Source organism: Amia ocellicauda, chromosome 18 (genome assembly GCF_036373705.1).
Source record: "Amia ocellicauda isolate fAmiCal2 chromosome 18, fAmiCal2.hap1, whole genome shotgun sequence".
In the NCBI taxonomy this organism is placed as follows: Eukaryota; Metazoa; Chordata; class Actinopteri; order Amiiformes; family Amiidae; genus Amia; species Amia ocellicauda.
In genome coordinates this window covers 23,853,202-23,865,073 of record NC_089867.1, presented here as the reverse complement: position 1 = coordinate 23,865,073, position 11,872 = coordinate 23,853,202, and the positions used below count along the sequence as shown (strand labels likewise).

Genomic DNA, 11,872 nt, shown 5'->3' with positions numbered 1-11,872 from the left:
GGAAAGGGAATGTGTCTCAGGGCAACAATTGGCCAGCTGGGAAATGAGAAATCCCACTGTTGGCGCAGTCTAACGTGTGAAGACGGATCTTGACAATCATTCTGCTTGTCATCTGCCTTTCCTCAGTAAGTCAGTGAAACCCAGGCTTGAAACATAACTAAAGACTTCCTTGAAACGTGTGCAACTGATATGGAGGGCCATCCAGAGGCCGACATCTGACAACTGGTGAAACGCAGTCATGCACACAGCTCTGCAAACCAGCCAATCTAAGTGTCTCAGTCGTCCAAGGTCTTTATTTCCCTCTGCAGTTAACAGTGTGTGTCCTGAATGAGGAAGTGTTCCAGGTCCGATGACTAGAGACTCAAAACAGTGTGTCTAACGAATATCAACTAGTGGGATCAAATGGCCCCCGCACAATAGGAAGAGCCCTGGAGAAATATGACAGGGGAAAGCAGGGGGAGGCAGCAGGACGAGTTTGGTGAGACAATGTTCGGGTTGTGTTTCATTGTTAGGAGCGACAAACCGTCAATGGACAAAACGACTATCTAACAATATAAGTCCAGCAGCCCTTTTAATGCGTTATTTCTGTTTCTGTGAAAAAGGAATAGTGCTGGAAACAGAAGCACGACGAATTTCCAGGTATCTATATTGGGTTGGACGTGCGACAGCCTTGAAAAGTGCCAATACCTCTTGGTGAAAACCAGAACTGGAAACAGGCAGCTGAATTCAGTTCCAGTGTGTAACGTAAACAATGCACAGGCCAATCTGTAGTGAAGCAGCGCCAGATCCTCCTGCTAGACCTGACACTGTTACACAGGCCTTCACACCCCGCACCCCGTCGGCTCTGTGATCTGGAAGCCGCTGGCTGCGCAACCAGGCTTGGCAGCTCATGAAGTGAGGAACCAGTGGGGCCTAAACGTTTCCACACTGTGCTTCAGCATATAGTAGATATAATCATTGAATTCAAAACATCCACATATGCATTTGTATGAAGGATAAGAAACAAAGACATGTTTATTTGTTGTTATGATGAATAAAACGTCTATATTAAGACTTTACAATAAAATATCGATTTACAGTCAATTTCAAAGTTGTACCATTTCAGGGATGAAGACCCAACACAACCAAGCCACACAGCGGATGTCTAACGAGCCCAGTTCAGGCTCTCACCAAGGGGGTTAGCGAGACACATTAGAGTTACAATTACGCCAAAATTCAATCAAGATGCTCATTTTCTGAAGCTGGTCCTGTGTCGTAACAGCGGTCAGACAAACACGGTGACAACTTGTAACTGGAGAGAACAGGAAAACAATTCAGCTGCTATTCTTAGCTCAGATGGAATAGATGCACTGGTTCACAAAATAATTATCTTTCGGAGCATTATTACATCCAGTCCGGGAAGCTGGGGAATCTGCGTTGTGTTCCTGTTGTGCATAATGGCTGGAGCTGCAGAAATGGCTTTCTAATGCAGGCCGAGATGCCAACAGAACAGCCACAGTGAAATGTCTCCACACAGACGCATTATGCAACAGGCGGGAGAGTCCACTTTCTCTGATAACCTGCAGCTTTACTACAGTGAAAAACACACACAACTTCCACATGATTGTTTACAAAGGGCACAGAATGCAGTCTTTTTTATATTGACACATTCGACTGTGTTTGACGGGCAACCCATTGATTTTGCAACATGTTATGTGTAGTCAAACCTGATCAAGTGGGTTCTTTGTAACAAGCATGCTAATGAGATCTGTGGATCAATCAATTACAGGCCACCAAATAGGCCCAATTAGCCAGGGTGGCCTATTCTCATGAACGATGATAACCTGTCATGTGTGCTTACGTTATACCCCATTTCCAACAGTACAATATTCACAGACAGTGGAGATCAAAGATGTACAATATCCAAACCCAAACAAACCCAAGCAAATGATTTAGGGTTAAACAATGACAGGTTTTACAGGCGCTGCAAAGAGAGCTACTCTGCAACGTGACGTGACGTGAGTTTGGCAAAGCTGTCCGACAGGGTCACAACCTCCGAATGCATAAAATGCAACTCAGGGAAAAGAGAGACACGTTGTATTTGTGATGGTGCAAACGGCCAAGTTCAGAATAACTATTATTAGTTGAAAAGAGCTGCAGAAATATTTTAACATAGGATGTCGAGGCCAGAAGGACATTAACGAGGGATTACCCAGATTTCCAGTAAGGATGATTACAGTCCTATCATTTTGTCCTTCTCTGTGCTCCCAGGCAGCCGGTAAGCCTTTAGGTAAAATACAGGTCTCAGTAATCTCCTTAATATCTCCTCTAATGCCATTCATTGTCACTTTTTATACCGAGGCTTGGCTCTCTGTGCAGCCTCAGATGTCACCGTCTAATAAATCTGCAGCCAAATAATGGCGCTATTTCAGGAAATAACCTTGAAATGCACAAACATAAAGAGCAGCTTCTGAGTCATGAATGATCTCCCCTCTGAGAATGAAGAATGGATCTGTGTATCGGCTCAGAACTATTTACTCTGATGGAAAGAAAAGTTTTGTCTGGGGTACATGGTGGTCAATTCATGAAAGCCACTGTCCCTACAAAGGAGTGACAACTAACCAGCAGTATCCATATTATTATTAATATCTTTGTGACTTTTATCGCCTACATACATGCATTTCCAATATAATTAAGTTGCTGCTTTGCCTCTTTCATGACTCTCAAACAGAAACAGGCCTACAGTAGATCTTTCAGACAAGAAAGCCACAATCATAAACCATGTAAGACTGAAGCCAACGGCGTGTCCTATGGGTCACCTTCAATCTTCTGTGACTGCAGGTGGACACTGTGTTGTCCTGCTGCCTCCCCCTCACTTCACAGGGGGTCTTTCTCTGCCACACCGGCCCTCGGTCACCCCACGGTCTGATTACGGCCTCTAATACCACCTGCTCCCCTGCAAGTTTCTTACCGAGTCAAATAATGAACTGGAGATGTGACAGTTTGGGGCAAGATGTGCCATAAACAGATTACAAACAGGTAAACAAACACACAAACAAATCGAATAAGCTGGTCAAATTAAAGCTTGTTTATAGTGGAAGCTTAAACAGACAGCTGCTGTCTTTTCCAAGTTCACACAACTCGAACAGCGATGTATTAATTAGTACTCGAGGACACATTTCACCGCCAGCTCTGCTCTGTCAATATCGAGGGATGGAGAGAGTTGTAGGATCCCTCCGTCTTCGGCAGAACAGCTGCTGCTCTCCAATTAACAAGTTAATCAAGTGACAGTTATTTAGCACATTCATTTCACTTCAATATGCTGTATCGACCCGGGCAGCTGGCTTGCGAAAAGGCACAGATGAACGATTATACATCATGATCAGTTTTTAATCACATGATGAACTACACCCCCTCACGCAAGTATACTGGCTGCTGTAAAAGCGGAAAGTATTCAGACCCCTTCACCTAAGTTGGCGATTTCTTTATATCAGCGTTAATTCTATTCAGTTGCAAATCACAAGGGACACTTGAATTTCCTTTGTAAGTGATCAATACATTGATCCATCCCCTGATCAAAGTATTATATTGAATATAGCCACTGAAAGCACAACACACAGACACGAGACTGGATTGGTTTATCTAGAGAAACCTCAACAGAAACAGGGCAGTCGTGTCTCGAATGGATTAGAAATAGATCTTAAATAATAAAACTGATACAAGGATACAGGAGGACAAAGGGTTTAACTGTAAAGGACGGCACTGATCCAAGGGGTGAGATTTTAACATCCTCAATTATGAAAACCCGGTCTCAGGTGTTTACTGAATAGGATTCTCTGCAGTGTGGCTCTATAAGCCTAAATCCAAATTGCTTTCAAATAATTTCTTTTTTTCCCTGGCAGATATCCTGCGAATCAAATTACTTTACCTTTTCAGGGCGAGCTTAGTGCCCTGAGTGTCCTGAGAGCACAGTGACATCACAGCGATCGTATCCCCCTAATCTCACAGCGCAGGAACTCACTGCAGTTATTAGTGCTTAAATCAGGGAATGCATAATTTATTTATAGTTCTATTAAAAATGCAGGGTCTGGATTAAACCCTCACCTTCCTTCTGCCTTCTATTTCACACGTAAAGGGCCTGTAAACTAGTGTCGGTGGGGTGAGGACAGTGGCTTGTTAGGGAGAATAAATAAGTGAAGGAAATTAGGTTTCCCGACATCCCTTCTGCCCTGTATTTGTGTCCCGACTATCACCATCCGCCGTGGCACTCAAAAGAGGTTATATAATAAATAAATAAAATGGTGTAATGCTGATGAAACCAAAAACAGCAGGTTCTCGGTGTGCAGATACTACTCACGAGTTATATAAAGAGTTTTTTTCTTAAAGTCCTCTCTGAAATTAGACTGAGGGGCCCGAGAGGAAAGCAGCCGAGTGCCTTGTGAAGCACCTTAATTGAACTTCTGCAGTTTTCATCAGCTCCCTGGGACCACTGAGGATGCTCTGAGGGGACAGTGCATCTGACGGCCACAGCCGGCCAACCTGGTGAGGTAGAGACCCCTCCATGGACACATGGACTGCGGTGGAGTGTTGAAAAGGCCAACTATCAGGCCAGCTTCACACCAGCCCATTTTCTCGCTCGCACTTTTAAGATGAACCCCCTTTCGTAACCACTAAATTGAAACAAACAGGCACAGCAAAGGCACACATGACATCAAAGCTCAGAGAGGACTATATTTACAACATGACCACATCGTAAAGAGAATACACTGACATGAGCCACAGTCATCATCATCTCCTCCTGCGTCACATGCTCTCGCATAACTGGACGTGAGAATGCAGACAATTGCATTTGTATCCTTGTCTATTGATCTGACGCACATGGATATATAGCTGGATACATACGGCAGATAACGAGAGAAAAAGAGTGAACCCACACCTCAGGGTGTCTTGTATTCTCCTTGTGTTTCATGACAGTGCCCTCGGTGATGGCGTGTATAATGCGTGTTCTGAACATATTTGCAGCACTTCAAGGGAGTGGCCAGGCCTGCCCTGCTGTATAAAAATAACTCCGACCCGTCACTGCAGCACAGCGGCCTCGTTTCACCTCAGAAACAAGAACAATCCTAAATCACTCACCCCTCCAGACACACACACACACACACACACACACACACACACACAACACACAAACTGACATGCTAGACTGCCTCAGTGAGATTTCTTACTGAATGATGCTGTCTGCCTACAACTCTTCTTCACAACAGACTGTTCAGCGTTCAGGAGAGAAACACATGTTGTGAACGTGCTCCATGTTTTTAAGACTGGTGACAGAATTGTGTATTGTGTATGATTTGACGTAAACTGTATACAGTGAGCTGTGTATACTGAGCTCCGTGAATGAGAAGGTACTTGAGAGCACGGTGTCGGCTGTTCAGACAGGATCTGCCGAATCAGTCCTGATCTTAAGCACACAAGAAAATCTCTTGAAGAGACTATGCGAACGTCAAGTTATAAATTAAATCAGCCGAAACCATTCCCACGAAGTGCGGATTATCATTTAGCCCCAAAGAACCTGTTTCACTAAGACAGACTAATAACGGTGATGGAAATAAAAGTTAAAATTAATCTTCACATGTTACCGAGCTGAATACTAATGTCTTGCTCCTGGAAATCATGTCTTCGTTAAAAGAAAAAGAAATACTGGAAACAAATCCATAGAAGAAGACGGATTCCATCTGAAAGAGCCAACCACACGGGACAGGTTCACAGGACTCTGCTACAGGGGTCCGCGTTCCTCGCCTCGTCTGTGTGTGACCGAGAGATTCTGGGAACGGACCCCTCCATGTTGGAAAGCGCACAGTGTGACACGGCAGTTCTGATTCCGATTTGTGGCGAGTTTGGATGCTTCTCAGAGGGTTAATGAACTGGTTGAGTGTAAGCAGAAGACTCGGTTAGTGCTAGCTGGCCAGATGGTCTTAATAAGTGACACTTCCCCACCATGGGGCAGGAAGAGGTCCGGTCAGTAAAAGCCAGGCGGAGAGAGAGAGAGAGAGACAGACAGACAGACAGAGAGAGATGGGGAGGCAGGGCGGAAGAGCAGGCAGGGTGGAGTCAAACCCATGCAGGTTAGCGGCCCGCAGCGCAGGATTGCATCTCTGCCCTACCTTCAGGCACGGGGGTGCGGTGTACGGAGGCAGGGGCTGGCACAGCGGTGGCTCTAGTGTGTTAGAGATACGAGTGTCCCCTCCATCTTGTTTCCTGCAACGAGAGGGAAAAAACCACACAAACCGTTAACTCAGGCTGCAAGGACACAGACTCCCCGGCCAGCTGTCAGCGGACACGGGCTGGGCATCCACCACTAAGTGTCACTGCTGTCGCACGACTACTGGTGTGACTGTGAGGAACACACTCAAGGGCCACTCGGAGCTTCACAAGTCAGAGCTACATCATCTTCTCCCCCAAATACCGAAAACTTTGTGCGTCTCCCTGTCAAGCTGTATTCAGAGCGGGCACTAGGTGTACATGATTGACATTTTAGCTTGGCAGCAATAAAAGACAATAGCTGGAGATTAGGGAGGTATTTACTGGCTCAAACTGGCACATGTAATGAGAGAGCTGCTGAAATGATTTATAATCATAATCCTTTATAACTTGCTGCTACACTGGGAGTAAACGGTTTGTGATGCAATTTACTGTGACCACAATAATGGAGCTGACATTTGCAGTACAGACACTGTGTACCAGCAGCTGTGCACACAGTTCCTTTCAACGGCAGCTTAGGCACCTTTTTTATAGTTTAACTTCAGGCCGGTTACAAGTGATTGGTTGGAGTGCAGGCTGACTTAAATAGCAAAACACAGACAAAATAGCAGCAGTCTGGGCAAAACGGACTCTCTTAACTGTCCCAACAATAAAATTATTATAAGAAATGCCAGAATGCTGTGACCGAGTGATTAATTATTGTACAGGATAGCACATGTCAAAAGGTAGTGAGGGCCGCGTGCAGATTAGCTAAACAGCTGTTTAACATTTCCTAATTAATGACCCTGAACATTCCTCAGGGTAGGAAAGCACCGAAACTGTGAAATAAGGTCAAGAGCATTGAATCAACCTCAACAGAACCAAAACAAAACAAAAGGTTACAAAAAAAAGCCTAGAACTGTTGTTTATCGCTAATCTTTCGCAGGATTTTAGGATGACCCAAATAGTGAGGACTTGTTAAATTGACTAAACTGTGGTTTTTAAAATATTCAAATAACAATTGTATTAATTTCATATTCCATATTCTTTGGCTTCCCTATTTCAGTATACTGAGAGTTCAACACCAGGAAGGCTATTTTGTTCAGTTTTCCCCATAATGACTTGTAGTTTTCTTTTTATTAATATATAAAAAGGAAGAAAGACATGTTGTGAGAAAAACAGTTATAGCCCACCTCTCTGATGAAGTTATTAAGCATGTCAATAATCCACCGTGCCAGGTGTTCCCAGCTGACTGCGGTTTGAAAACCCAGAGATGTGCAATTCCTTTCAAAGCTGACCTGAAGTCTCTCGTGTGCGTCTGTGTCTTTAAGAAATTATGGACAGAGGAAGCGTGTTGTGCTTGATTGGATGTCCCTCTTGCTCTCAGCTAACCAGACTAACCGAGAGAAGGCTTGCATAATGATCATTTGTGGCGCAGCAGATGGAAAACAATATGCAAACATGATGTTAATCATCTGGGTAAAAGCACTGTCAGTACTCCGGAGATTCCCACATTTAATTTCATCACTTCACCAGCTCTGAGGACCAGTGCCTGGATGCAATCAAAACCTTAACTCTAACCTGGACTTGATGATTTGTTTCTGCTTGTTTCTGTTGCTTTTTTTGCTTCTACCTCAACAACAACCACCAAGCAGTGGGTTTGTGCATACTGTGAACAGCAGATGCGTCACAATTGTATTTAATCTGAGCCCAAATAGTTCAAGTATCATCTAAATGCAGAAGAATTAGTCAACATCTTTAGTACACTGAGATGCACACTACCAGACAGCTACATCCAGTCGTGGGGGCTGAGAGGAGTCGGGGTAACCTTTGGCTGGATGAAAACTAAAAGCACCCAATGTTTTTTTTTAATTCTCAGTGGAAGGCGAGTGGGTGTTGCCTGGATCATCATTATTATTTTAGAAGGCTACTGCACTTTTTCCCCATGGTGACTCACATTCAAGGAGGAACAGTAACTAATTCTACAGTGTAAAGGTTGCGTATTATAAAATGATGTCATGAAAAAAGAACAAGACGGACCTAGCAAAGGAGGTGGAGGGAAACTGGATGAGTGATCAGTGGGATGTAACACACAAAAATAATGTGATGCCCAGTGGAGCTAGAGTTAAAGCAGGAAGATCCCTAGGACAACCCAGGACACCGACAGACAGCAACAGACAGCCAGGATGTGGCCAGAGTGGACCAGCTTGCCCTTTGCCTTCCTTTATCAATTAAAAACCATAGAAAAGTTCATGAATCATGTCTGAAAGTCAATTCAAAGTCAAATTGTTTTTCAAGCAGCACTGAAAATGTCTCATATCTGCGACAGGACGGGATCTTTCTGTGACCTTTTTGCATTTGCCAACTTAGGCTAACTACGCTGTGAATGTGTCAATGTCAAACTCATTTAAGTCGCCTCTTAGTCGCACACTTCCTCGTGGATTTCTAGTCGACGACCAATGAAAGAAGAATTCAGTAACTCTCTCTACCAAACGATGGACCGGGGCCATTGAGCTGATGAAAACAAAGTGTATTAGAGACGTTTATATCTTAAATCTGCTCCCACTGCATTCTTGTCTGTGTTCCTCTGCGGTACTGAAGCATATTTCCTCAGGGATGAGATGACTGTGGCGCGTCAGGATGTTCTGAAGTGCGTCGCAGGCACACAGCTCTCTGTTGGGGGCTTATTAAGCAAGATTAAAAACCTTTGTCATCGTCTCTTACTCATTTATTTAGAATGGTTATCTAATGTCGTCTTTGTTGTCATTTAAAATGCTTCTCAAAACTGGAGTCTTTTATCTTTGGTTTCCTTTATACACGCTGTGTACCGTATTATTTTTTAATCCTCGTGTCTTTTTGTTATATTCTCTATTCATACCTTGTTTTAGATTTCTGTAACAGGCTTTGAGGTGTTTCGTTTTCTCTTTGGGGGGGCTTGACAGAAATAAATGAATCATTGTATTGACGGCCTGAATCGCAATTAAAAGTGCACTGAAATACGTCTCTGAAACCAGTTAATCATATCCATTCCCTCAATGCTCAGAGAGCCCCCCAGTGCTGGCGCCTCTGTCCCCCCCACCGTGTCCGATTGTCCGCGCCTCTCAGAGTTACAGCAGCTGTGACACGTTAATCAAACCCCCCCTGAGCTCGGAGACCACCAGGAGGTGCGGGGACACTGAATACGACACACCATCGCCAGGAGGGTCCGACCCGTGGGCAAAGCTGGAGAGGGGAACCCATCAATCATTATCAGCGGCGGTAGGTCTCTGCTCTGTCTCACAACAAAGGGAAACCCCTCTGGATCTCAATAAGCATCAGTCTCTCGGGGGTGGAGGCGCTTAATCGTGTGCCTGTGTTTCTCCCTGTGTGTTGAAAGTGTGCCTGACCCACAGGATTATTTGGCTGGGCTGGGGGCCGAGGGACAGCTCAGCAGCGTGTGTGGCAATGCTGCGGCCAGGCTGGTGTCGTGGCCGGCTGCCACATGAGCGCGGAGAGTGCAGGGGTGACGGCCCCCAGCAAGGGGCTGAGCAGCAGGGGGGGAGGGACTGCGGCACAGAAAGCACTGATATAGGAGGTCTCCCTGAATAGCGCTTGTGTCTGCGTGACAGCGACACACACGGGAACATATAACAGCAGAGCTTTCTCTTTCAACTGGACAGAGGGGACGTTGAACAGTCAGTGAACTCCTACAGATAAGCAGGTAGCCACGAACACAATAACCACGAACCTGGGCCCTTCTGGACATCTGCAGACCAATAACAGTCTATAGGACAGTCTCCTCCGCAGTGACCTTAGACACCAGATACAATAAAAATACTTGAATTGCACCGTGAAGCCCTGACTTCCACTCTCTATGACAAACAGAAACAGGCACCCAGCAACAAAGAGGGAGATGCTGTTGATTTACAAGACCATCTGTCCTCTCAGTAAAATCCAATTACAACAGCAGTGCACAATTGGCAGTTGACCCACTGCGCTAAAGGACCAAAACCAAAACACTAGATTGTATTGCCAAAACACTAGAAGCACACAACCTCTACGCACACAAAATACAAAGGCCTGCACACAATTAAACACTGATAACAACTACAACATCAAGAGTTTATGAACATGCAGCAACAGGTGTAATGACGATGCTGTACAAACTCCATACAACATGAACTCTATACACAATAGTATAGCTTACAGCGTCACAAACAACTCTAGTGCAAGACCATATGAGGCACTTATTTTTTTAATTAACTCATCATGATGATGAGTAAAGGCTGATTAGGTCATTATTAAACATGTCATTATAGATTAATGCACAGACAGCACCTTTGTCATAAACCTCCACACAGGCCTTGCCGAATGCTGAATTAACATTTTTCCCGGTAATAAGTAATTACTAATTAAGGTCTAATCAAAGAGAGCCTCTGTTCCTCATTAATTAGTTACTAATTTGAAAGACAGCTTAAGATGTGATTCTGCTCTACCCGCCCGTATAATACACCAGCCCACTCATATAAACTAGAGTGAAACAATACACATAAAAAAACAGATGAGGAAATTAATAAAGTGACGAGGCTGACCAGGGGTGGGTAGGAGTCAGTACACCCCAGATCCACCGCATGTTTATTCACAGGAAAATAACACATTAAGTCCGGCCAGGTTCAGTTGTGCGTTACTTGTGTTGAAGAAGCACGACCAGGCCTCCCTGTCCACGTGTGTCATCCCCTCCTGACACATGGCTGCTTCCTGTCATCTCTGATTCTTCATACCCCACTGAACGCAGCGCACGCACAAATAGAGAGAGCTGCGAAGCCAGAGAGCCGTTACAGTCCTGTACCGACGGTGTCACCGGGATATAAATGTAACAGTGGTTATTAACAGTATTAAATAGACAGATTACTATTTCTGTTGATGTACCGTTAGGAGTTTGTTCCTCGATATCAAGAGGATTGTAAATGCAGATGCTTGTGTTGCACAATATGCCTCAGAAAACCCTCCCTTTACAATATCACCCTGACCGGTCAAATGCTGCCACTCTGTCAACTTGTTTCCATTCAGAAGAACAGAATACAGATTGTGTTTCTTTTCATGGATTTCCCCTTCCAGGAAATCAGTGCCAAGAAAAAAATCACAGTCAACACAATACACAATAACGCTGGGGCAATGTTCTCTGTGTTTAAGCTGCTGCTGAGAACACCTGACTCCTGGGGGCTCCCTAGGTACATACAAAAACAAAAGTCAACACGACCTCACTAAGCTTGGCTAAGTCCAGCAGAAGAGCTCGGGCCGAGGGAGACCCGGCACTGGGAGCTGGCCGTTTATAAGCAGGAAGGGAAGGGAGGAATTGAGCATTGCACACAATCACAGTGCAATCTAACAAAAAGGCTGCAAACAGAGAGCAGGCTTTAGACTCAGCAGTGTATGAAGGAAGAGTCTTGATGTACGAGACGCACATGTGGGATTGACAGAGACCGGCACAGTGTGCTTAAACCCATGGCACCGACTACAGTCTGGGACAATCCCGGTGTAAACGAGAGCCTCGCGAGCTTAAAGACACGCCGGCGTCAAGACGAGCCGGTGCGCTGCTTCCGACTGACAGCTCAAGGCAATGCAGGGGGCCGTCGCAGGGCTGGGTGGATTACAGCGACGCACATCCTACAGC

At 45.0% G+C, this 11,872-nt stretch overlaps 1 protein-coding gene across 12 annotated transcripts in view; it reads right to left on the bottom strand.

Moving 5' to 3' along the window:
- rap1gapa (RAP1 GTPase activating protein a) overlaps window positions 1-11,872 on the bottom strand; it is a 150,672-nt gene that overhangs the window by 34,490 nt on the left and 104,310 nt on the right. For all 12 annotated transcript variants that reach the window (XM_066691538.1, XM_066691539.1, XM_066691535.1 and 9 more), the window contains one exon: window positions 6,144-6,237. Coding sequence is in view for 9 of the 12 variants with exons in the window: in XM_066691539.1 (XP_066547636.1) it covers window positions 6,144-6,237 (94 nt within the window). In the remaining 3 variants the exon portion in view is untranslated. The remainder of the gene's footprint in view (window positions 1-6,143; window positions 6,238-11,872) is intronic.